This window comes from Numida meleagris, chromosome 5, assembly GCF_002078875.1.
Source record: "Numida meleagris isolate 19003 breed g44 Domestic line chromosome 5, NumMel1.0, whole genome shotgun sequence".
In the NCBI taxonomy this organism is placed as follows: domain Eukaryota; kingdom Metazoa; phylum Chordata; class Aves; order Galliformes; family Numididae; genus Numida; species Numida meleagris.
In genome coordinates, this window is record NC_034413.1 from 55946104 (window position 1) to 55973606 (window position 27503).

Sequence of the window (27503 nt, forward strand, 5' to 3'; positions counted from 1 at the left end):
TGCCCTGTTAGGAGCCTTGCTGGGCTCATTCAGCTTTCTGCTGGAAACAGTGGCATCCGTGAGCAACATCCAGCACTGCCAGGGGGCACTTTAGTGCCCTTGGAGCAATGGGTGCAAGCAAGAATGGCGAGGAATAATAAAAAGGGAACGAGTGGCTGCAGGGATTAATTGCAGACTTGTACACAGTGCTTATTATAGTTAAACATTACTTTTCAGACTTCTTACTCGTAATAGAGATGTGCCTATGAAAATGGATTAAAATGCTTAGCATATTAATCGTATACATTTCTTGTGGAATTCTGGATCGGAAGTGAAGATTGTAGCAGTGATTTTTCCGATGAATTGTCTTGTTAGCTGTCTGTGGTTAGACAGTATTAAAACTGCGGCTAAAACAGACATATTTCAGTGAGACACAGGCCAATTGTAAATTTTAAAGTAGTTTCTATAGGAAGGCAGACGAGCATTTAATCCCTTCCCTATCAGCCAGAGGATCTTCCATGCTGTGAGCAGTTCCTAGTCACATGTTTCTGAATGGCTATCTGTTAACTGTGACCTTATACAGAACAAGAGAAAACAGATGTCTTATCATTTTGCCAAGTTTCTTGCTTGCAATTTAGGAACAATTCCACACGCACAGAGAGGTTTTTGTTAATTTATTTCAGATGATAGCAGAACCTTTCACATTATGTAGAACTCCCGATTACCACTTTTCTACAGAAATGAACATTAGCGGTTGACCATTTCTATCCCTTTTATGAGAAATGGTATATCTTGTATTCAGCTTATTGAGCTAGTGCTGCAAGTGCTCCTTGGGAATAACAAGTTCGTTGAGCTGAAGAAGCACTGTTCTGAGTATCTGTTTTGTTGTATGCTAGAGAAGTTCTGAAGGCACAGCTAAAGGTATTTGGTGAGAAAAAGCCAGTAGAAACTTGCTGACATTAACTGCTAAAAATAAGACTTCCTACTTTCCTCAGAAATGTGCATTCTTATGGTAGCCCACAAATTCCCTGAATCTGCAGTGAGCTGAGCGCTTTCAGTGTCTTTCAGAACCCACTGAAGGCCACGTTAACTGAGGAGACCTTCCATGAGATATGAAGACTCAAGCAATTTTCCTAAATCAATTAAAAAAAAAAATTCCAGTGGTTCAGTGGTTTATATTTTAGTTTGATATCCTGAGTAGGAACCCCTCCACTGACTTTAGTAATTCTTTTCGATCATTCTCGTAATGTTGTACAAATAATTTCATCAGATTTAAATTTTCTAAGGTAAAAGCTTATTATATAGTTTCATGGATTTTAACCACAGAAGAATCTACCTTTGGGAGCACTTACAGTGATTGCTGTGTATACGCAAGGTTTGTGTTAGATGGTTGTTTGCAGGTATTTCATTGCACCTACTTGCTGAATTACAGAAAGTCAGATATCCAAGGAGTTAATTTTCCTTTCTAACACAGAACTGTAATAACTGTGTGAACCAAGTTATGGTGGGACAGATTTCAGTAAGGAAGGAAGTCACAAAACTTAATGTATTAAACTGCTGTTTGCCAGAGAGAGACAGAGGGACGAGTGAAAAAGTTTGTCTCTCTCCAAACTTCCTGAATTTTTAACTGTTTAACCATTTTCTGTGCCAAATCCTTATATAAAAGCAAACATCTGTTTGTACAGTGCCTTTTGTGTAAGACAGAATAAAGTTGGATGGGGAGTCCTGGTTGTGGTTTCCATTTGGAAGTCAGCTTGGAAATCTCGCGTGTTCGAAAGGAGAGGAAATGACTTGCTTCTTATAGTCTCCCCACACTTACCCAGATAGCTGTTTTAAGGCTTAATCTTATGGAGATGACAGAAGCTGCATGATGACATGAGAAAAGGAGGAAGACGAGGTGTTTTACATGCTAATAGGTGTAATTTTTCTACTTCCAAACTGCATAAAATTCCAGATATATGGTAGAAAGGAGTCTGGTCTTCCTTTATGTCTACCCCAGTGGTATTGTCTCAGTATTGTAAACCAGCTATTTTGAGTACCAATGGCAGTTTTTTTTTTTTTTTTTCCCAGCAAAATGAAGAAGTGGAATAAATTAATTTAAATTAATTTATTCTGATCTATTTGCTCTTATGGTTGAACTGCTGCCACTGCCCAGGGCTGAAGCATCTGCAGTGTAGTTATAACCTTAGTGCACTTTGGCATGTGTTTGTTGGCATTTTAACTATTTTGTTCTGGGAGAATTAGAGAGGAATGAAATTCAAGCTACTGTCCCAGAATTTCTTTGTGACAGCCTGACTCATTTAACTTCTTTTTGCCTTTCATCTCCCATGTCAGCCTTCTTTACCAGCTGTGGGCATATCTAGAAGTATCTTCCACTTTATCTCCCGTGTTTTTTTCCACTGTGGTGAGTCCCACTGAAGGATCAAAAACAGAAGTAGACAAACACTTGAAACAATCAATTTTAACAGAAATATTTCTTTGATTATGATGGAATTTCTTGCTACATACATATATTGTAAAGAGTAAATGGCCACAAGGTTAGCAGAATTGCAGATGTGCATACATTTATCTCCCACGTCTAAAACCCTAATCACCCACTGGCTCTGTACCCCCTGAGTTCCAAAGGGATTTCCAATTTGAGCTAGTGCTAAAGTTGCTAATGCTCTTTTAGAGTTAACATTCCTTTTTCTTGTTCTAACAACATTGTGTCATGATGTATGGCATGAAACTCTCTGTTAGGTGAACAGGTACAATAATTGAGCTTCCCAGGATGTGTAGAAGATCTTTGTGTCATATAGTGAACTGCAGCAGGTGTTATGTCCCTTTGGCAAGGAAAGTTTGTGACTTCTCATCCTTAACACAACATATATAATGCAGAAACATGGTAACCCCACATGCTGGAATAGGAGCCTGGGTAAGGGGAATGTGCTCTCCCTAGTTACTCAGATAAAACCAATTCCCTTGATGTTCTGCAATTAAGTGGATTTCTTTCTCTGATAATTGTTTTTGAATGTAAGCTTTTATTTTTTGGCTCATAAATTGCATTTTTATTAGTGCAAACAAAATGTGTTATTTATTTTTTCATCTTTCCAAAGCTTGTTAGACTTTTTAATGAGAACATTTTCATAATATAATTCAGGCTTTCTGTTATTATAGAATTAAAAAAAATTAGCAAAGTAGATTAAAATATTCAAATGGTCTGATTTCCAACTTGTATATTTTTTCAGGTTATTTACAGAAGTTTTAGGATACTTGTGTATATAAAGCTAGTATTTATCATTAAAGAAGAAAGTAAGCCTACATATCTCAAGGTATAACCCACAATTCTCTTAAGACAATCTAAGTAATGAACAAGCTCTACAAAACGTGAAAGCTCTCCTCATCTGACATTCCTAGCTGAGGGAACGTAAAATGTATGTCAGAGACGTAGCTCTTGTAACACAGATTTTTCCCTCACAGTCGAACACTGCCCAGCAATGAATATTAGTGTGAACTCTTGGCTCCCTGTGAATCCATTTTCTCACCTTCTCTTTCTGCGGATTTTTCTAATATGGACAAATCAGATGTTTGTAGATAATTTAAACAACAAACTTCTATGCATTCTGTACAGATTCATTACTAGAGGGGGGGGGAGGGGAGATGAAGGGGGGGCTGTTCCCACTAGGTAACAAAAGGAAAACCATACATGCTAGTTAAATGCCATTTGTAATGGACTGTGAAGGAACTGCCTAGGACAACACTCAGGCACTTGGAAAAGTTGGTGCTTTAAAAATTACATGGGATTTCAGCGTGGCTAAGAATCACAAATGTATCTGTGGTATTGTGCGCAGATCAGGAAGGAGCATTAATGGGGACCTTTCCCTTTTATAGGTGCTTTGATGCTGAAAATTTCTTTTAAAAGCCTTACTGAAAGCTTTAGGCCTTTCTAACTGAATACAAATGAAACAAACAAACAAACAAACAAAAAAACCAAAAAACCAGTGTGAGTCCTTAAGCATACGGTTTCCCTATTTTAACTTTCATTATTTTTTGGAGTGTAAGAATTTGTTTCTGTGCCTAAAAGGACCAAGACATAGCCACTTGGCCCTTTTTTCCCTAGGCACCACCAGTTCCACCCGAGAGGTGATATCCAGGATAGAAAACTAATAAATTACATGATATGTTACCAACAGTACTGAGATATTATTAAGACAAGGGCAGTTTAATGACAGATTGATTTTTATTCTTTGTAAGAAGATATCACCGCTCATATAGCTATAATCACTTCAATAAATGCTTTAATTCCAGTAGGTGTTACGGTTTTATTTTGTTTTTTGTTTTGATTCAAACTTCTCTGTAATTTAACCCACTTGTACAGAATGAAAATACACTGAGGCTTACATCAACAAAACCATATTTGTTTCATATCATACTATTTCTAATACCAGTAAAGTTTGACTGAGTAGTGTACATGCTGCTGAGACTTAGATCTATACAGAAAGCCACAATTATGACATCAAAGTTTTGCACAACTGTAAGGGCCAAATCATAGTGATCTGTGTAGATGAAGAATGTATTTCGTAACAGAGCATGGCCAGCAATTAGCAGTATGAGAGAGATGCAAGAGATGTCTCCTTAACCACAACTGGAGAATCTGTTGACAAGCACTTGAAATGATTGATTTCAACAGAATTGTTTCTTTGATTAAGATGGAATTTCTTGCTACATACATATGCCACAAAAAGTAGATAGCCATAAGGTTAGCAGAATTGCAGACGTGCCTACATTTGTCTCTCATGTCTAATACAAGCCCTAATCATCTACTAGCTTTGTCATTTTGTCTATTTCTAGATACATTTTTGGAACAGTTTTTTATTGTTTCAATGCCTATTGTAAAACTTTGGTGAAAACTCAAACATGATTACGTATGAGAGAAGAGAGCAGTGTCCCACTTCTTTGTACGTCACGCTATTCTTATGAAAATATTTTGGCCATGTACACACTTTTAAATGCATTACCTCTTTTTTCCCCATATTATTTTTGTTTTCTCATTCTAATATTTTCTATGTTTAATTTACATTTTTTTGTTTTATAGTTCTTTCCACCACTCCTGTATTTCCTTGTCATTTTCGCCTTGTGATGGTTTTGCTGCTTCTTCAAAAGAAGAAAGCAAAAGAATCTGAAACATGAAGTTGTAACATGCACTATAAATTGGTCAATTATTCACCTTTATCTCCACTTTAAAATGTCCTTGTCAGCAGCATTTAATACCAAGAGAAGGGGAGCTTCTCTTAGGAATGCAATATACAGTGACAGAAGATGGAGATTGCTAAGGCTAGGGAGAATCACCTTTAGAAGGGGGTCTGAGAGGTAAAACTCTTTAGCAGTAGTTACATGTAATGGCTCTTATGTTTTGTGTTCAAAATGTCTTTCCCATTGCTAGAACAATAACAGTTGTTTTTAATTCTGTTTCAGCAACAAGAACAGGATCCAACAAATTTATACATTTCCAATTTGCCACTTTCAATGGATGAGCAGGAGCTTGAGAACATGCTTAAGCCTTTTGGGCAGGTTATCTCTACAAGGATATTGCGTGACTCGAGTGGGACAAGCCGTGGTGTTGGCTTTGCCAGGTACTTCAGTGTTGTTAGCCATGCTGGCAGCATTTTTCCTTTGTTAACTGAAAAGGCCAGAATAGGGATATCTAGATACAAGCAGAGCTTTGCTCATTTATCTTTTGCTTAATAAAATGTGTCTGTGTCTCATTTTGCTTATATGGCTAAATCTGAATCTGTTATTCTTACTAGACAACTGGCTAGAATAAGGGTTCATCTCTACTGCTTCCTCCTTGTTGTACTTCTCCTTCTTCTCTGTTCCTGAAGCAAGAGTTATGCAGTGTTTCACTGAAACTTCTGCTGTGACATTTCTGTCTTGTGAGGTTTGAATTCCGAACAGGAAACCATAAGGAAAACCACCCCACTACCCCCTTTGCTTCTTCATTACTTCCTGTGAGAAAATGCACTCATCATTGCTTTTTGAATATCAGTGCTTTGAGTTTTCTGGTTTATTAACATCATTTGGCAAAGAAAATATTTGTATTCATTTACATTAAATTTCACCTTAAATATTTGGCAGCTTGATTCAGTATGTATCTTAAATCAGCAAGAATGAACATTTTCCATAATTTAGTAGATACCTCTCTATATTCTATCCATGTGCATCTGCCTTTTCTGTAGTAAATACAGTCACTTGTTCCGGCGTTTCTTCATTTAAGCCTTTTCTGTATCTTTCTGATATTTTCCCGTCTCTGATTAAGTGGTGCTTAAAACTAGTATGGAAATCAATTTTGGAGATGTTAGATTGGAGTTTTCCATTAACGAAAATAGGGGAGTGCTATGTACAGGTACTGTGACGGGAAGAATCCAGTAACATTCAAGCTAAGATTTGGTAGGCTTTATGAGTTTATGCAGTCTTTTTTCTCTAAACTTGCTTACTAATTCTAACTTGAATCCACAGTGGTATTTTAGGAATACTTTTATTCCAATATAGCCAGGGGAGTTTTAAAATTCTGTGCAGAAGTCCAAAAGACTTGTGTGCATTTACAGCCTTGCTCCTACAGAAGGCGTTATGAAAGATTAGTTTTAAAGTATTTTGTCAATAGGTTCTGTGTTGTAGATTGTGTTTTTGTATGTACATATGCATTAAGTATTTATATATTTGTTATTTATGGATACATATATACGTTATACATCATTTACAGAATAAGCTGTTGTTGTGATGTCTACTCAAAATTATTCCCTTCTGCAAGGTAGACATTGAAACATTGTTGCATAAATATTAGAGTTAAAAATATTAAAGTTAAAATTGTCCAAGAAACGCATAGACATTAAATAAAGATCGTCATTTCTTGCCTTTGGGAGCATTACACCAGGTTAATAAGGGATAATATAGTCAGACTCAAATCTGAAACTAAATAATATTGTTTGTTTCGTATGAAAGAAAAAAATTACAGTTCTTTGGCTCAGATCCAAAAATCCAGAACCTCTGTGAATTCCCTAGAAGGTGGCTTTGAAACCATAAAGAAAACTGTTTAGTCTGACATTTTGATGAGTTTGTTTCTTGTCTATGACTACATCCCATGGCTCTGTGCAGAAGGGCTATCAGAATTAAAAAGGTGCCAAGGCTTAACTCATTTTTAGTACTGCTTCTTTGCTGCTGAGGTCATTGGGCATAACTTGTGGATCTGCATTAAAGAACTGAATGAGCAAATGAAAAGAAAGTCCTGTTAGTGTTGAACATCATCTTAGACAGCTGCAAAATGTATTCTATTAAAATAAGTTTCATTTTACTTGCACGTCAGTCATCTGTTCCAATTTAGTCCAATTTAGTTGTTAGAGCCAACACATGTACATTGCAATGTAGCTACATTGCTGCTGCAACCTGTGGAGCCGCTCCCAGGCCAGCAGTATCTCAACAGCAGTCCACCCAGTCTATTAAGACTAGTTTTGACAACATAAGTACACTAACCTGTTCAAGATGCTGGATTCTCAGTAGCCGCCACAGCTGTTCTGTTATTGGTTCCTGTTTGGAAGGTAACGATGATTAAATTAGGGACAGGCATGTCATTTAGTTGTGGTGATGCATAGAAACTAAAAGGTGCAAAGGCAGATTGGGGCATGCAATTTGGCGTGTTTGCATTTGACTTTTTTACTCTTAAAGTGTACAGTCACTTCAGTATCTATCAAAAATGGCATTAACTTTTTTTGTACACATCAGGTACACTTAGAATTCAATTGAGAATGTGTATCAATCTACTTTCTTCAAAAAGCAAAAGCACTACAGTTATCCATGTTCTTCCTAATCTCTAAATGAGTATTGTATTTGCAGTGTGACATTAACTTTGACTTTACACCATATAAAATGTTAACTGGGTTTAGTTTTACCTTTCTGAAGTAGTGTATTCTTAGAAAATATCCTCTCTGTTGCTCTAATATGGGAAAGCAAGTCACAAAAATGAAGTAAGAAAAAGAAAGAAGTGTGCTTGGAAAATCAGAAGTGTGGAAGTCTGAGTGTTTAATTTATGTAAATTATTCTTTATTTTCCTAGGATGGAATCAACAGAAAAATGTGAAGCAGTGATTGCTCATTTTAATGGAAAATTCATAAAGACACCAGCAGGAGTTTCTGGTATGTTGCATGTATTTCTAATGAGACGAATGGATGGGTTACTGCTTACATAGTGGGAGCCTGTTAGTCTGATTGTTGTATCTGGCTTCTCATTCAGAGGCAGCCTTATAGAAATTAAACTGTTTCTTGTTGGATGACTGTAATAGTTGCTCACTTGTAATGTGGTATATCACTTCCCTACTCCAAGTCTTTTCCAGGAATCTATTCTCCTAGCAGGTAGACGACCAGCTAAGATGCCTTAGGCCAGTTATGCACAAATTGCATCCCACATAATTCCAGCCAAAGTCAGGAGACAAGGACGTGTTGTATGTGCATCAGAACTGAATTTGGCTGGTTTTCCATGAACAATTTATCTTTTTAAAGAGGTGAAAAATGGGCTGCTTTTGCCATCTGTTGATGATTTTTTCCAAACTGATTTTGAAAAAAAAAGATTTGATTTAAAAAGTTAAATTCTGTAACACTGCCTTTATGCCAGGCGTTTCCATTCACTGGGAGATTTTACTCTCAAGTCAAAGCAGGCTTTGAGGTTCTTCAGGAAGGTGAAAGGAGGTCAACAAAGATAATTCTAGAAATATTGTGCAATGCAAAACACAGAGACACTGAAGTTCTTTTGTCACATCAAGTTCCCCAGTGTGCCATCAGCGTGCCAGTGTTTTGTCAGCATTGTTCCTAAAATATTAAACTTAGCATTCCATTAACTCAAAAATGAGGAAAGGAAATTCAGAGCAGCAGAGTAAAACAGAAAGAAATCAGGATAACGTTGGAGAAAAGAATGCATGCCTGACATTCCAGCCTGCTTTTGCTAGCCATTTTATTGAGGGTCCCAAGTGGGAATTTTACAAATTGCATTGTTGATGTGGTTAGTGAACCACCTTTATACCGCTGGTGAAATGTTCTCCAGAGCCTGACCTTGGCACAGAGGAAGAGGGAAGCAGCCATCAGCAGGCAGCAAAGAATGTAGCTTGTTCAGTAAGGCTGCATACATGCCTCACCCCTGAAAGATTACTCCAGTTTGAGGCAGTCTGTGCTGCGGTAGGGATGGCTGGCTACTTCAGAGCACAGGAAACCACTCCCTTCACCAGCACTAATCTAATGCAGGGCTTTGACTTCGCTGGCTTTTGCAGACCCTTTGCGCTGGGATTGATTGTCAAGGCTACAATTATTTTGTTGAAACTTTGTTATATGTAGGGACACTAACATTTATTTTTCTATTTCATATATTTAGCAATCTGTTTTATGAGATGGAAAATCCCTCTAGGGGCAAGGAGATAATGGGATGATGTTCTCTGAACGTTGACTGTGCTCTGATCCACCCTCGGTGATTAGTTTTACAGTGCTGCTATTGCTTGGACATAATTAAGAGTGAAAAGTACAGAGAAACCAAGAGTTCAAATTAACATATAGGGGGTTCTATTCAATTAGAGCCAGTAAAAAGCTGCAGCAGAACCTCCTATTAGTGTTGTTAGTTCGCTTATTCTCACTTGCATTGTGCTGCTCTCAATGAGCAAGCCATCGAGCGTATCACGTTAACCATAGTCTCAGTTAAGTGAAACGAGTCACACGTACCGTGGTGCTGAAAAACTCTACAAATGACTAGGTGCATAGGGAAGTCAAGCGAACCAAGATCCCCGATGTTGCTGTATAGGCTATAGCCTCAGCTGTACTTAGCTGTACTTTTCCATGCTGGTGCTGTGAAGTTTTGTTGCTCCATGGGATGATTTTTATGGAGTTCCGTTTCTTCCTGGAGGTCCTCACCACATAGCAGGCGTGTGTCCAATAATGCAGGCTTATGGGAGGCTGCAGCTTGACAATACCCTGCTTTCTGCCAAAACGTGGGGCAGAGCCACAGGGCAGCTGTGGTTTTAGGGTACCTGCACACAGAGAGGGGGATGCGGTGGGGAAAGCTCTTGCACAAACAAAGGCTAGGAAAATGTTTCAAAATAGATTAGCATCTTTTAGGGTTACAAAGCAGCAAGTTCAAATACATAGAAAATAAAACCATGGAACTGGAACTATGTTTAAATTAAAACATTGTGTCCTAGAAACTTGGCTAAAATCAGCAAAGGGAGCTGGCTATAAAAACACTGTTATCAGGATGAGGAGGGTAGGAGAGAAGGGCCTGTAATGAAATAGGTGTGGGAGGAAGAACATCTGTTTAACAAAAACATGCTTTCATAATGCATCTTTGTTATTTTAACTAAGTTTAGGCTTAAATAGTAGAATGGGTTAAACACAGTTATATAAGAAGCATGGGAAGACAGAACAGAAATTCCTTTGTGAGTCTGAGAGGGCCAAGGGTAGCATAGGGGGTTCACAATTGTGCCGACTGTACAAATTCTGAGTGACAGAATGCCTCATACTGAGCACTGGTGATGTGAATCAGGCTGGACCCAGATGCAGAAAGCTGCTCAGACTTTATTTCTCTACTCCGTAGTAGCTTAATGAAATATATTCAGTATTTAGCATGTCCTTGTTTGTCTTCAGTCAGGAAGTAGAAGGTTTCGCTCAGAGAGCAATTTCAAATGCACTGCAAGTTGATATGATCCTAAAACTCCTAGAAATGGTTCATTCATTTCACTGCTTGCTCTAGTCTGGTGTTTGTACTTTCATTAGGCAAGTCATTTCAATACTTTTTTCTGATTTGTGGATTGTTAGCATCTTGTCCATTTCTCTCAGGCTTTGATTTTCGTATTTCATGCCCTTCTCAACTGAATATTTATGTTATTGCTATACTCATGAAAAGTACTTTTGCATTTCGTTCTACTCTTCTCTGTAAAGAACTACTGATTTCAGTGAGTTATTTAAAGCTTTTCTTTTTTCCTATGAAACATAAACTTTGTGAGGTACATGGGAGGAAAGAGAGATTAAATCCTTATATGGAGCCAGAACACAGAAGCGAGGACAGACATTGCATACCTAGCCTCCTTCCTTTAAAAAATATGTTTAATATTTGCTATCTTTTTGCTCTGTGCTGGATCTATAACAATAGCCGAAATGATCTGCTGGGCGAAATCATGAAAGGCATCTCCTCCCTATCATGGCAGCGTGTAGCTGCATGATGATACATTAGAATAATTATATAAATCATTACATAAAGCAGTTGTTCTGTAGAATTCGTAAGGACGCACCAAGGTATGTAAGTCTGAGTGTATTTGTCTTTCTTAAGTTTTTTTATTATAAGTTGAAAAGTTACAAGAGCTGTCTGCCTATTGAATTATTTTGTAGCTCTTTTACTGAAAAGAGCTTTGTTGTTGTTTTGCATACATGTATTTTTTCAATGGAAAAAAGGCAGAGAACATTCTTGCTAAGCAGCCCATAGTATTTTTGCTTTTTCTCCAGAAATGATGGGTTATGGTGATGACCCAGAGGTCATAGATTATCCATGTCCCACTCTCCTCTTCCCGTTTACAGCAGACACTGACCACTTGGACTTTGTTTCAGGGAGAAAACTGGGGGGCAGGTGTGAGAGCCCTGCTCCTGCCATGCTCTTAAGACAGGCCAGGGAGAAGTGCACCAGGTGTGGCAGACACTGTTTGAAATGGTTCTGATCTTGATTCCCTGTCTAGTGCAGGAGAGGAAGGAAAATGGACCCTTGAAGTGGTTATCTTATTTGCTTACCTTTAAAAGTATCCGGCATTGCAGAAATCTATAAAGTGACTTCAGCCATTTGACCATAAACTCACATTTCTTAGTTATCTTTCACATACCCTTTAGAAATAATCCACGAAACACAGTCTGAAAACCATGGCCAAAGGGTATCAAGAGGTCGCAGTGCTGGTGTAACTCCTGATTGTCACACTGATGGCATCGGAGCCAAGATTTTACCCGTTAGATCAAAGTTTTTACTGCTCTAGTTCTCATAGTTTGTAATAGCTCCTTAGTTTGAAGGATCAGCATTGGAAATGAAAAGAAAAATACTTGTTAAACCACTCAAAATATCAAAATGTTACTCTTGTGACAAATTATTAAATCCTGTATAAATTATTAAAGAAATGTAACCCTGAATGTGGTGTATAAGTGAAGATTAGGATGATGTGAGGAGTATGTATTTTGTTTCTCTTGAAACCTACAAAGCTCCTGATATTTGATATCTTGGGTTGCACAACTTATTTGTTAATTCCCACTGCTTTTGGCAGAAGTTTCTAGCTGTACAGCCTTGCCATATCATCAAAGTGCTGTTTTAATGTTAGAATTCATTAGTCTCATATGCTTTGTCGCTAGAAAATATGCAGTGAAAGTCTTTACAAGATGCAGTTTAACAGAAAACTGATTACAAGAATAGTATTTTAAAACTTTTGTTACGTTTTTTACATCTGAAAGCAGAGCTTATTGAAATGTTATTAAGATTAAGCATGTAAAGTCAAGAGTGCAAACATGAAACCCAGTCGTATCACTCGGTATGTGTTTGGGTAGAGACTGAGCAGATGAAGGTTGAATTCTAATGTACACATGTGGCCAACGTGTATGGCGGGGAAGTGTTTTCTCTCTACACTAACATTTTGTTCACTTCTTTCTTATGTTAATATATTGGTCCTGGAGGAGGGTGATTCAGGGCAGGGGGAGCTGCCCAGCTCTTCCCACAGCCAGGTTTTAATGCACTGAAAAGTGCGTGGTTGTAGACTGTGTCTGTGGCAGTAGCTCATCATCTCCATCCCACCAAGGTATCTGCTGGTTTTCATTATGCAGAGTGGGCATTTTCCACATCTTAGCTGGAGATGCACAAATCCACTGTAAGTCATAGCCTTTTAAATCAGCCGTCTCTTAGCTGTGAATGCAACTCCGAATATTTATGCTGTGCCTCTTTGTCTTGCATATACAGACAAATCACCGTGTGATTAACAGTTCCCTTCATCTGGGCCTGCACACTTCCCTACAATTAAACAATAAATATGACTCTCCCTTCCTTCCTGGACCACAAAAAAAAGATTGCCTGACTGTAGGGCTTGCTGGAGCTTTTTCGTGTATATATGTAATATATTCATGTTTACATGTGTTAGAGAGAGAATATCTTAGGATAAATAGGAGGAAGGCTAAACTGAAGAAATCAATTTCTGAAGGGCTGTGATCATTCTTCTGTTGGAGGATGATCAAGAGCCTGCTCAGCTCCTGTGAAGGGTTATCTCCTTCTTGTGAGCCTCCTCTGATGACCACCAGTCACTGCATTGCTGAAGCAATGAACGTGGGTAGTGTTCAGGTCGCAAGGATGGAAGAGTGGCCAAAAACTGAGACTTTCCACTGCAGATGTTCTCCCTATCAGCGTTCAGATCTTGAACTGGAATCAGGGAAGATGAAAGCTATACAGCCTTCTCACAGCAGTTGGTGGTATTAAGTAGACAGTCTACTGCTTTTTTAATTTTTTTTTTGTTAATGTGAACTGGATCATTTGGCATCTTTTATGGACACAGTGGGGAGCGAAAGAAGCTGTAAGGTCAGAAACACAAGGGTTCCCATGACCAGATCTGTGCTCAGTAAGATGGAGAGCCAACTTCTGGCAAATCACACATAATTGCCTTAGTTGTTTGGGGATTTTTTCTTTTTTTTTTTTTTCTTTTTTTCTTTTTTTTGTGGAGGGGGAGGCAACTCATGTAACTGATGTTACATATACACAATCCAACAGATACAGATCATTTTTCTCCCATTATTTATTTATTTTTAAATTTGTCAGGGACTGTTTCCAAATGCTCTATGGGAGATGTTTCATCATTTAAAATTAAATTGCATTCAGTCACCTAATGACAAAAATGTCATTTATTCTGAAAGTAGTTTTTTTTATGAACATTTTGTTCAAACAGTTGAACAGGTTTGCTCCGACTTTCCAAAATAAATGATCTTTATCTTGAGACAATGATGGGAAATGTAAGCCCAAACAACCTTTTCAGAAGAGTTTTATACAGCTCACTATGGGGACTTCTCATGAAGGCATAATATGGCTTTAAATAAAGTGTTTACTACTCATGAGTGCTGTAATACTGAATCACAGGGCTAGAAACCTCTAATATTGTTAGTTGCTTTTGTATGCTGTTCTAAATCCACTTTTTTTTTTATTATTATTTCATCCAAAAAAATTAAAGTGTGTATTTTGGAAGTCATGTATGGTTCTCACCATAGTAGATGGTTTGAAATAATTCATAAATAGCCAGAGATATCTACTCAACTTGGCAAATGGCTTTTTTCACTTCAGGTAGTTAACTGCTTATATCTCAGTGCTCTCTTTCTGATGGATGTTTTTCCTCACCATGTAAAATCAAAGACCAAAATAATTTCAGACCAGAACCTGACATCTTTAGCCATGTTCAGTGACATGCTCTGCAATTAACTCCCACTTATTTCAGTAGAACTTAATGCAGATTAAAATGCTCTGTGATACGAGCAACATCAATTTGTCCTTCAGTCTATTGATACACTGCATTTTTGCCCCAAATATGCCAAGCATTCTCTTGATAGAGGACCCCAAAACAAAACTGTTCTGGTAATGCAAAAAAAAAACAAACCCTTAGAAATGCAAAATTTTGTAGAGCTTATTCTCCAGTTTCTGTCTCCTACTTGAGGGTTTCTCATACTTCATTGAGCATTTACTCCACCCTTCATAGTCTCCAGTATTTTTCCCGGTCATTAGCCTAACCTTTTCCTAGTGTTTTTTATGGTTATAGGATTCTAATTACCATTCTCTGTAAGACAACCCATTTGAAGTTAATTCTGTTGTCAGGTACTAAAGCCTGACTCTCTGAGATAAAAGTTATGTAGCTGCTGAATAACTGCGAATAAGTCACAGCAGTGCAAATCTCCGAAGGACGCATGATCCATCCTGGGGATGAGACAAGCAGCCACACTCCAGCTCTGCCTCCCAGTCCATCCACCGTTCCTAGAGAAGGCTGTCAGTGATGTATCACGTAGGAAGTACATATTTTTTTTCCCAGTAGAACCAGAGCTAGTATTTCATGTGTGCCATTCAAAACCAGTGATGACTTGGCCACCAGCAGGCTGTGTTAGTGCTGTGACAGTAGTTTGGAAGTCAGATTCTGGGCAGGTTATTGGTCCCCTCAGGTTTTCAGTACTCACTGTTATTCTGACTAAGGGAAGAACCAATAGTCCTTTTTAAATGCAGGCAGAATGAGGGGCACGTCAGCGCTGGTTGTGGTTTTACTAATAGATTTTATTGCAGGATATGGATAGACTGAAATTTTCCTCTGGGTCAATTTTTTACACACAGTCCCCCCACCCTTGCGTGTTTTCTCTGCACTGCGACATTTGCACATTGTCAGATCCAGCCTCGTCTCATTCAGGTGTTTCCAACAGAGAACGGCTCAGAGGAGTGTCACCTTAAAGCTCAGACAGCTCATGTCTCAGGAATTATTGGCAGAGAAGTGTTCACATCCAAGTCATAACAGAGCTTCCACCCTGTGATTAGGGAGGGTGTGGTGTGATGTGGCTCTGTGCTTCAGCCACGGGTACGCAGAACTGTTGCAGCTTAAGCCAGTTGTAAGGAAAGAACACTGCGCAAACTTTTTTTTTTTTTGATTGATTGCATTTCAACATTGAAGTTGTGGTAAGGATTATGTTATGCCAAAACTTTAATAAATATATAGCAGCCCCCATTTAATGGCATTTGTGAAGAGCAAGATAAAAGAAAAATCTTGAAGAGTTTCTGGTTGCATTGCATGCTCTTTATAGATCAGAAATAGAAAGGGAATGGAAAGTTGTGTCATTTTTTCAGTGCAAGGTGGCAGGAGATAAAGGTACCCATCTGGCAGATGAGAGTAAGTGGAGGTACAGTGCCAGCTCTGGTCGTTCTCGATGAGCTTTGGGATATTACTGAACCCTCCAAGGAGAGGGGAAATATTTGAAAACCCTTTTTCACATATGTATTCTTCACTTTCTGTAGTTGTACCTCCCTATGTATGAATAGTACTGAAAGTAATATTCTTTCTTCCTTTTCAGTTCCTGCAGAACCTTTGTTGTGCAAGTTTGCCGATGGAGGACAGAAAAAGAGACAGAATCAGAATAAATACATACAGAATGGAAGAGCATGGCACAGAGAAGGCGAGGTGAGACTTGTAAGTCCTCCCTTCAAGCTCTAGTGTGGGTGTACAATAATGAATACTTATGGAAATGATAGGCATTGAGACTTCTTGGCTCGGCTCTCTGGCATATTAAAAATATGCAAGCAGCCCTCACCTGACAGTTTGCAACTCTAAAATGCTTAACTGTATCTTCCTTAAGAGGAAAAAAAACAAAATGTGAAACACCAAATTGTACCTCATTACAGTGAACACTAAAATCTCCTTTGCCTTGGTCAGGAATATATCTGAAACATCTCTGATATTATAAAGCTATCTGAAACATAACTTTATATACTTTATAACTAATCTAGTAAGTAATGGCTTTTGCTCATACAGAACTGAAGTGCACGCTCATTTTCTAAGATTAAAACAGTGCAGTGCAGCATTAAATTTTTTTGTTTGTTGCAGCTTTTTTAGTCTTTAATAATCAAGATAATACTTTCATAGGCTTACTGTGTTTACCAAGCCTGGAGACCTCATATGTATGAGACAACAAAATTCTAATGTGTCTTCTGAAAAACGGGCTCCTTGTTCATTTATATAGTCGATATATTATAGGCCTAGTATAGCCATAGTATAATCATCCTCATGCTCCACCTCTCAAACATGCACATATTATCTAAGCCAGGTAATTTATAGACTGCATTTTGTTCTTCTCGATGGAAACTTTTTAGCCAATATCACAGACTCTCTTTTACTGTATAATTACTTCTGTCAATTAACTTTTCCCTAACTGTAGGATAATCAACTGTATCAGTACAAATTTTCAGTTAAAAATAATACAGATAACTAATGATTATGAGAAACAATTTACAAGCAAGATGAATTATGTCAATTCTCTTTCCACTTATTTTTTTAAAGGCTGGAATGACACTCACTTATGATCCAACCACAGCTGCTTTACAAAATGGGTATGTTAAGTGCTGGCACGCTAAGAATAAAATGGTTGCATTATGAAAGATGCATAGAACTGGCATTTAATAAGTATTTCTGTATTTTCTAGATTTTATCCATCACCCTACAGTATTACAGCAAACAGAATGATCACTCAAACATCTATTACGCCATATATTGCTTCTCCGGTTTCCACATACCAGGTTTGTATTTAGAACTGAGGAGCTGGAATGATTCATTGGAGTTGTGTTTGTTTATCAGTTGCTACATCTAGTTCTCTGCATTCTCCAGTAATGCTACATTTTAATGAAGAGGCCTCTTCAGGCTGTACAGCATGAAAATGAAGAAGGCCTTAAAAACTGAAGGTGTGTTTGTTTCAGGAAGCACAGCAATGTAGTGGGATGCCAGTTGTCTTGCCAAAAACATTCTCTGAATTGTGGTGATGGCTGAGGGTTTGTAGCCACTTCTGCCTTTTGAGTATAATTTTTCATTTTCTCTTCATCAAATTCTTTTAATACCTTTAAAAAATTATTCTGTATTTAAATCCTTCTTGGTTTACTTAAATTTTCTTTCGAGGTATCTGTCCATGATTTTGAACATTTCTGCAGGTTGTTTCAGAGCCTGGCAATCACGCGTTTTGTAGGTTGGCTAAGAAGGCTGCAGAAACTTGCTTAACATTAGAGTATGAAACTTGGAAAGGAGTTTGGAGTTCAGATTGTATGAGCATTATCACAGTGTTACCTAAATGATTACCTATTTGGCATTTTACTATTTAACACACAAATTTTCTACCTGTGGACCATCTGGTTAGTTTTGATGTGCAGAAAAACTATGTCCTCTCCCATTCCATCTGAGAAGAGTGAAGAAGTGTCGTCTAGTATTAAGTCTGGAGGTCTAATGCCTTCTTGTTCCAATGAAGTGTTATGTAGGAGGTGTGCGCTGGGATAAAGGGCAGCCGGATTCATTTGAATTAATTTCTGAGTTGATTTATGCAACACAATGTTTGCTCATGGCAGGCAGTGTCACTAAAGTATTTTTCAGTATATGTAGTCATTCTGCTTTGTACAGCAGTATCTCAAAAACTGCAGCAAGCTCATACCCAGAAAAGTATTCCAGTAGAATTATCAGCAATTTTTTATTAAAATATAAATTATGAATCAGCGTAAGACTCTTGAACGTTCTGAGTCCAAGTAAAAGTTGAAAGTTGGCATGGCAACATGCCTCTTGGGAGCACAGGATCACTTTGCTGGGCTTATTGAGAGAGGTGGGCGACTATAACGTATGTTTCTAAAAATGTTGTTACCACTGTTTCGGTGTACGTCACATGGAGCTTAAATAGGTGTGGATGGAGTTATTAACGTCATGATATTTAAAGTGCTACAGTAATAAGAACTGAAAATGAAAGGGAAGCATTCTGTGGTAGGGAGAGAGAAGGTTCTTGTTCAGAAATATTTCACAATTTGAGCATTAGTCACTTCATCAGTACTGATCCATCCCTCTGAAACTTGCAGCATTCTGTCATCTACACAGCAGAACATATCATGAAAGCATGATTTATTTATTTTTTCTTTGAGGCATGGTATAACCTGTTCCTAGATTTATTCTTATTAAAGGTAAACAAATTTAATAAAGTTTTGGCTAGTGTTTGTTTCTGCAACTCCTGTATACCCAAATGACAGCACTAAGCCAGTTACTATCATAGCGTGAGTAGATTAGCCAAAGCTTTCGTCAGGCTGTACCAGTATTTTTGCCATTAAGCTTTTGCCTGGGGTAAGGGAGGGTTCAACTGTTTTGCTTTATACCATTCCATTTCTGAACTCCTTGTTACATTCTTACTTTGATTGAAAAATAATCTTTAAAAAATTGCTCTGAATGGAAAGTGAATGCGAAGAGGACGAAATAAACGTTTCCCTCTTGCCAAAAACATCCCACCTTGTGTTTTTTTCCAAGAATGTCTGTCTGCCTGTCCTATTCACAGGGCATTGGGAAAGAAGGTGAAGAGTTTAAGGGGTTTTAAGTGTCCGGCAGCTGTGGTGAGTCAGGGCTGCATGCCCAGTGCAGGTCAGATCCTGCCGTATCCTACACATATGGCACTACCAGAGATGAAAAAGGGACGTTGTCATCTTGCCTTTCATATTTCTTACAGCACTCTTTTTCAAACAGCTGTTGTAACCAGCTCTTTTTAAGTAAGACAACCATACAATCCATTAGTGTACCTTTTACTCCTTTTAATTTACCTTGCCATGTGAAGTTAGGCATCCTGCCTCAGTTTAAGCATCTGGATAATCAGGTTTTTTAGAGAGAAAATATACTAGCTGCAACAGGAGGGGAATAATACTGCACTGTGTTCACTGAAGTGGGTAATAAAATACCAATTTTGTTCTAGGTTCAGAGTCCTTCTTGGATGCAGCCTCAACCATATATAATGCAGCACCCAGTAAGTTTTTATGCTTTTCCGTTGTTGTGTTAATGATTGTATAAACAATTTGCATATTTTAAACAACAGGAAATAGGCCGCTTCCCGCCCCATTACTTCCAGATTATTGACAATTACATCATAGTGATTAAATCATGGATGAAAACGGGAAAGAGAAAGGATGATGATAACCTGAACTGGGGACTCATTTTATTAGGAAAAGAAGAAAGCTGCCTTCAGGGTATCGATGTGATGAGGACGATTAGATTTACCATGTCAGCATCCTGAGGAACCTTTTTTTCTGTTTTTAAAATCATGAGCACTTTGCAGTTACCAGTGCTTTACGTACTGTGTACCGATAGGAAGCTGCAATAGAAGACCCAAGATTTTAGAATAGATCTAGAGGAGTTCAGACTGGATAATTTGTGGCAGTTAGATGGACGTGGCGATATGAATGGCAGCAGGGGCACTCACTCGAGACAACCTGGATAACCTATTCTGGCTTCACCATGCGTGAGCAACGCTACTCTCCCTATACATTTGGCTGTGCAATCTATACCAGACTGACAACTATTCTAATCTGTTCTCTCACATGTTTTGCTTCTTATCTATGTCATTTGCCAATTGAATGCTATTATATCTAAGAGTTACAGGGTTTCTTGATAGGAGCATTACAAATAATAGCAGGCACTTTGATATATATGCCTTGCTATAGTTAACATGTCTGTTTCCAGATATAGAAAAGATATTGTCCTGATGTCAGTTAACCTCTCCGTGCAGACTACAGAACGTTTATCTGTGCGGCCGGACATTTCCTTGTGCAAGGAGAGAGGGCGATACTGAACCAGGACACCTTCTCACACAATTCATTGTTGTTGTATTTGTATTTTTTGAATGTTAAACACTCACACAACTGGTTTAAACTTTTCTGTCAACACAGATTTTCCTAAAAAACATCTTGCAAAAGACGCTGTAAAAGACACAGGTTAATGTGTTATAACACTGTGGCACCTATCTGTTTTGGAGGTACACAGTATGAGATTTTGTAGATGAAAAATAAAGATCTAGTTTCCTGACGTAAGTTTAGTTTTGGTCTATGCAGAAATTGGTGCTGTCTTACTCATTTGCTTTGCAGAGAAGCCTGCAGTCTGCAGACAGGAAATTCTTTCAGTGTTTGATGTGCCTGTGACTCATTTCATCTAACTGGTCACATGGTTGTTTTTCCAACTATTCTCTGTAGGGTTGGTTTTTCTTTTTTTTCCCCCTCATTTTAAGGAATAGCTATTGATTGAAAATCCTAGCTTTCAGTACACCACAATTATTTCTGTTGGTTTTGACCCTCCATCAATTTTAATCAACACTTCTGTAAGCATAACTCATACAGAGTGTTTGGAAATATATTTTTGCAGAGCATGATTAGTAAAATAAAATCAGTTGATAATCTTGAGTTGAGTTTTTAAAAATGGTACTATCTTTGTAACTTTGTAAAGTTATCAAAGTGGCCCAAGAGCGATAGAGCCGTCCTGGCAGCTGGTATTTTCACAGATAACCAAGTCTTTACGCAGCTCTGCTGACCCACTTGTCTAAAATTTGTCTTGTGTGTGAAAATGACGTGCAGGTAGCATTCCCCTACCACAGATGTTCCTCCAAAGCCTCTATTCCTAAAGGTGAGACAGAAGCTTTGTAAAACCTGAAATTCCAAAGCTCAAGCTGAGCGAATCTGTGCTTGGTAATATGCCACGTTTTACTGTAAAGTTAACATCTAGTTAAACTCATGTTTGCAGTGATTTCAGCATGGGTCTCAAGTGCATTGTGCATCCATTTACATTCAATCGGAAGTCAATGCAGTACTTACCCTGTGACCAAACTGTGCAGAACGCATCCACGTTAGACTGCTCAAGAGCTGTGTGCTGAGTCAGTCAGTGCCTTGCATTAAGGAGAATTCATGTGGTATATCCATCTGAAAGGACAGAGCCTACTTAGACTCTCAAATTAAAAACGTAATTAAAATCTGGTTGTTGCCTTCATCATTTCTTTCTTTGTTTTCATAGGGTGCTGTACTGACTCCCTCCATGGACCACACCATGTCACTACAGCCTGCATCAATGATAAGCCCTCTGACGCAGCAGATGAGTCATCTTTCATTAGGCAGTACTGGAACAGTATGTAGCAATTAAATACAAAATAGAACTTTTGCAAGTGGAAAATATTGTGTGTAGGTAGCAGAATGCATGTACATTTACATGTAAAAAAATCCTCATTTGGTAAAATATTAAGAACTACATCCATATATGAATTAGATTCCGCATTTTTTATTCAGTCTATTAACTAGTTAGAAGTAGTGAGTAAAGAAAATAGGTAAAGCAAATGAAAGGAACCCAGGAGATGACTCCAGAGTTGGAGTGAAGAAGAAACAACAGTTGTTTTTACTCTTCAGGAGATCAGAGTTGCTGAAAGTTATACATAGTGTGGAGCAGAAACTAGACCAGAAGAAGAGATGAAAGCTAAGCTCTAAACTGAAAGACTCTTCTCTTCTGAGTAGAGAGTATTAGTATATATATGTATAGGGAGTAGCAGAGAAAAATTCTTACTTTTTGAAGGCTAAATTAGATTTAAAAAAACACCTCTCTTTTCTGAAAAGGCTGTTAGTTTCAGACAGAAAAGTCTCTTGCTTGTGGGAGACATTCAATGTGTATTACATGATGTCATGACAGGTATTTTGAATACTCTTAGATTTACGTTGGACTTCAACTCAGTTTAATGTGCTGCCTCTCCTTCTAGTACATGCCAGCCACAACAGCTATGCAAGGAGCCTACATACCCCAGTACACACATGTCCAGACAGCAGCGGTTCCTGTTGAGGTCAGTATATGCTGCAGAAGACCAGAGATAAGAGATACAAAATACGCTATTTTTTAAATTATTTTATTTTTATTATTTTTTGCAAGGAGTATTGCCAGCTAAAGCGCTGTGACACGGTGCATGTGCTCTGAAATGTTCAAAAGGCTTTAGACTTGAAGACCTAATTGCACACATTGCATGGAAAAACAGATTGCAGGTAATGCTGCCTGCTTTCGTCTCACGTCCTTTCTCCCTTTTCATTTTCAGGAAGCCAGTGGTCAACAGCAGGTTACAGTAGAGACGTCCAGTGACCATTCTCCATATACGTATCAACAAAATAAGTAACTGTGAGGTAGGGGCTCCTCCTGTCACATGAAAGATGTGAATTCAAATATATATTTTTTTCATAACATGCCGTACTCTGTATTGAAATTTCTTGCAAATATCATATAAATAACATCGATAATATCTGGGGACAGACACTGCAGCTTACTTGAATTTGGCCAGAGTTAGAAATGAGGGAAAGGAAAAGGTGAGTTAACGAATTATGAACAACAGCACTTTCATACTTTCTCTATAGCGTATCTGGATTATATTCTATTTTAATTTGTTCATCTTGTATACAGCATGTTGTGTACAAGAATAACAATGAGTTAGTGCAAAAAACCTTTGTATCAGAATTGGAAGCAGCTGACTAACTGACTTAGTCCCTAACTGACTTAGGGAGTGTGCAGGTGGGTGGTGGTCTGTTAGAAATCCTTGCTGACGTTTTCTTGCAAACTTCCCTGCTCATCCTTTATTCTAGGAAGCAGAAGTGTGGTCCAGAATTCTGTCAATTGATTTTTAATCCAGATCCTGGATTGGCTCTAACTCCAGAGTTATTTATTTACTTTCCTTCTGCAGGTTTCCTGTGTCTCTGCTTGCATGGTCATTCCTTACTAAGCATTCATTAATTTTATCCTAACTCCTTCTGTATACCATTTTTCTTTCTGTAGATTGCTATCCTGAAAATGCTGTTTGCACTAACCATCCCCTCCTCCGTCCTCCATGTTTTAAATTGCTGGAAGTTAGTTCTTCCCTAACCCATCTTTTTCTGGGTGCCTTGTAAACCAAGCAACTGAACTACATAATTTTTAGGTCAAATTTTGTAAGACCTAATACTGAAAAATGCCATTCAGCTACAAGGATGTACAAAAGGTGGTCTTAGAAGCGTTTTTTCGCAGCCCTCGTGGCATTCCTGAAGTACTCAAAAAACCTTAGGCAGTTATGTGCAAGGGTTTCCAATGGTGTGATACTCTCTTTAAAATGCACAGATCTAGCAGTACACACGTTTTGCCATCACTTTTGATTTTGCAAGTCAACTGTGTTATTTGACAACACTGCTCTCATCGCTATTATTGGCATAACAGCTTCTTACATGTTCAAGAATGTAAAGATAGAAACAAACCAATTGGGAAACTTCACGCATTCAACAGGTGGCACAGTCTGCATAGCACAACGTATGACCTGTGTTTATTATTTTAGTTTGGCCAAACGCCGGCATCTAGAGCAAGCCCACATCCTTGGTTTTTTTCCAGGCCAGGGAGAAGCAAAGCCACAGACTCTTCTCATTCCCCATCTCCTAGTGTTAAAACTATGGCTCCCACATGCTTCCCATGCCAAGGCTATTGGCTGGTGTTAACCACTTTTCAAGGAATTATTTGTTTTGCTGTAAGTCTTCCCTGTGGGCACGTAAAGCCTCCCTGCAAACAGAGATCTGTGGTAGGCGGGGGAGCAGAGTCCTGCACAGCATCCCCACACCTCCAGCAGTGTGCCAGCCTCTTTCCCATAGACATGGGCCATAGGAGGAGCAGCGTGTAGCCTCCTGAAGGGATCAAGTGTGCTGCAACCTGAGAAACGTTGTGTAACGTTGACTCAGTAGCATGCTGAGCTCTGTGAGCAGCTCTGGGCGCTTGCTGGAAGCCACTTCTCTGTGATTTTATTCCTAGAGAGGCTCTGCTGCCTGCACGGATCTGCACAGGGAAATCTGTGCACTGAAGCAGTGGGTGCAGGCACATGGGGAAGGGTAATATTGCTCAGCTGATTTCAGCCCCGGAGTATGGCATTCAGTATTTCTGTCCTCAGAGCGTGCCGGTACTTGTCATTTATCGGACAGGTGAAGGGGAGGGAACTGATGGTTATTTCTTGCCCTAAATACAGGGAACGCTGCGGCCTCTTAACTGTTATAGTTTTGTCACTGTTGACAAATGGAAGCTTTTTTCTAAATACGCGCACAGCACTTTTGGAAATGTCCTATTAAAAGTCAGGATATATTTTGCCATGAATAAGTGGCAAATGACAACCGGCACACTCACACAAGTCAGTGCAGTCCGTCAGGAATACCCAGCGCCTTCCCCTTAATGAATACACTTAATAGCTGCACTGCTTCTTTTCAACAAGTTGCTACTATGTGAAAATAGTCAAAGGGACTTGAAAATAGCCTGGTATAATTGAATATGCACCTATAAATGTACAAACTTGAAATTAACACACTGCCTTTCCTTGAAAAATTCGAAAATTATCTTAACTTTTCGTCAGCTGCATATTTTTTAAAACCCATCTGGCAACATAAGCCAATATAGCAAGTGGAGGAGCCTCCCTTCGTGTTTAATGAGCCCTGGATTGCTGTTAAATGTTAACCAGCGCGGAGGCACAGCAGCTGCCCGCGCATTGGCTGTGGGGAGCCTGCACACCCTCCCTCTTCATCCAGAGATGAAAGCCTTTGGGTGCAGCAGCAGTGAGCTCACACACTCACCTGCTTTGGGTCAATTGAAAGCAAATAACAACAACAAGAAAGCAGGCAGGCAGATAGCTTGGAACGCAGCCTCCCAGCTCCTCGGTGTGCATTCTGCATGCTTGTCATTATTAGAGGTCAGGGGGGAAAACACACCAGGAGGCCGCATCCTGGCAGAGAGCCGTATCCCAGCGAGTGCCGAGCACCTGGAGTGCCGCCTGGGTTTGCTTCTCAGAGTTGTGCTCGGGTACACTCGGTCTGCTCCCAGCTGTCAAGAAGAGGAGATGATGTAGCTCGCGGGCAGCCACGTTAGCAAAATGAACACAGTTCGTAACCCTGCTGTAGCTCTGACCTTTCTGTGTTGCAGATGCCCGGTGTTGACCCGGCCTGGAGAAGGGTGCAAAGGCTGAAACAATCATGGATTTTACTGATCAATTGTGCTTTAGGAATTATTGACAGTTTTGCACAGGTTCTTGAAAATGTTATTTATAATGAAATCAACTAAAACTATTTTTGCTATAAGTTCTATAAGGTGCATAAGAAAAACCTTAAATTCATCTAGTAGCTGTTCCCACGAACAGGTTTATTTTAGTAAAAAAAAAAATTTTTATCAAGTGTTACGACGCAAAAAAAAAAAAAAATTCAAATTTCTGGGTATGCACAGATGACCACGAAGACTATTCATGTGCATGACAGAATTTGTCTTTTGGTTTATTTTTATTTTGTTTGTTTTATTTTTTTCCCGTTTTTTTTTTTTTTTAAATTTTTTTTTTAATTGTATGAAATGGGTTTTCTGAAGTTTAAAATAGTAAAACATCTAGGATGATGTTCTGTGCTTGCAGTGTGTGAGTGTTGCTTTAGTGCAGTGTTGCAGTTATAGCGTCTGGTCTTTTAGCTTTCTGTTTTTCTTTTAATGTAGTGTGAAGTGTCTTATCCTTTTCTATGAATTCCAATTTGCCTTAAATCTTTCGATGCTGTAGCTATTTCAGTAAGTAGTCCAAACTAATGGTGTAGAATGCTTTGACCAAATGAGCTGGTCTATTATGCCTTGTAAAACAGCAGCATAGGGCTTTTAAAGGTAGTCAATAAAAATTGCTGAAAATTTGGCTTTTTTAATGTGTAGTAAGTGTTTTTAATGATTTTTCACATAATATGTAAGGTAGTGAAACGCAAGAGGGGAGAACTGTTTTGTGTGAAACACATTTTCTGACGGGGAAATTTTAATAGGATAAATCGTTTGTAAGGCCGTACGCCGATAGTTCCCTCTGGTAGTTTGAATGACTTAGGAACTCTGCTGTATGATGCAATGTAAAATCTTTTTTTGCCTTTTTTTTCAGAAACTAACTCGATGTTCTAGTTTTAGCGTAGGTAGAATAGGGAGTTTGGGGTGGGGATCTCACCGAATGTTTTTGTCCTTCCTTTATACTAATGATAGTGCTTTAGGATGAGGATCGTACTGAGACTTAGCAAACACAAAAGTTGCTATTGCGGCAAAATGGCAAAAGCGAAAGGACTCGTTTTCAAACATGAGCTGAGATGCGAGGAGAAGCATAATTGATTGGGTACTAGCTCTCTATTGTAGGTAAATAAAAATAAAAAGACTTGGCACTTTTAAAAGGTAACTTTACCAAAGAACAAAGAGCCAGTAACCAATAATTTTGATTTGTCTCAGCATTACGTCTTCTGTACTCTTTATTTTTGCCGGACCAGTTTGCGGTTAGGAGAATGTGCCTTTTTTGTACATTTGCATTTAGGTTTTATAATTTTAATTGACGTATGGACACAAAAGCATGAAGGAAGACTTGGATCCAAGCAGTGCCACACTTTACATCATCACTACAAGTGTTAAGTGTAAAGAAAACCGATTTTGAAACTATGAAATTCCTGATTCATAAATACACAGTTGTTTGTACTTCACATATTAGATAATTCACTGCTACTAAAGCTCTTTATTACGATCGCATATGTTTTAAATCAAACGATAAATTAAGTTGTCTTCCAAAACTGTGTACTTCTCTGGTCAGCTGTATATGATCAGTTATCTACCTCAAAGTTTATTTCCTTTTGTACTGGGACAGGTTGCTGGCCCTCCCTGTTTCCACAGACCAAATCATCCTAGCTCGGGAGCTGGGGCTAACAGTTGTTTCTTTCGAGTATTTTTTAGTTTTTAAATTTTGTGTGAGTATTGGAGTATAGATGTCGGTGACATTTCATAGTTTCAAAAGTAAATTGCTGCTCTGAGAAGTGTAGATTCTAGTGAAATACATAGTCGTAAGAGATGTGTTTTTGTTTTTTCTTTTTTTGAAAAGTTGTGGTATTATTGGTTCTATGCTCCCTGGAATATTACTGCTTTGTCAAAGTCCAGACTTCCTGCA

The 27503-nt window shown here is 38.5% G+C and overlaps 1 protein-coding gene across 3 annotated transcripts in view; it reads left to right on the forward strand.

The window, feature by feature from the left end:
• Nucleotides 1–26244, forward strand: part of RBMS1 (RNA binding motif single stranded interacting protein 1) — a 138960-nt gene extending 112716 nt beyond the window's left edge. For 2 of the 3 annotated variants that reach the window (XM_021397677.1, XM_021397679.1), the window contains exons 5-14: nt 5434–5591; nt 8065–8144; nt 16083–16198; nt 17066–17115; nt 17208–17301; nt 19485–19535; nt 21566–21676; nt 22296–22376; nt 22623–22707; nt 25496–26244. In XM_021397677.1, coding sequence (XP_021253352.1) covers nt 5434–5591; nt 8065–8144; nt 16083–16198; nt 17066–17115; nt 17208–17301; nt 19485–19535; nt 21566–21676; nt 22296–22376; nt 22623–22700 — 819 coding nt within the window. In that variant the 3' untranslated portion in view covers nt 22701–22707; nt 25496–26244. The remainder of the gene's footprint in view (nt 1–5433; nt 5592–8064; nt 8145–16082; nt 16199–17065; nt 17116–17207; nt 17302–19484; nt 19536–21565; nt 21677–22295; nt 22377–22622; nt 22708–25495) is intronic. The other variant, XM_021397678.1, reaches the window with a different exon arrangement.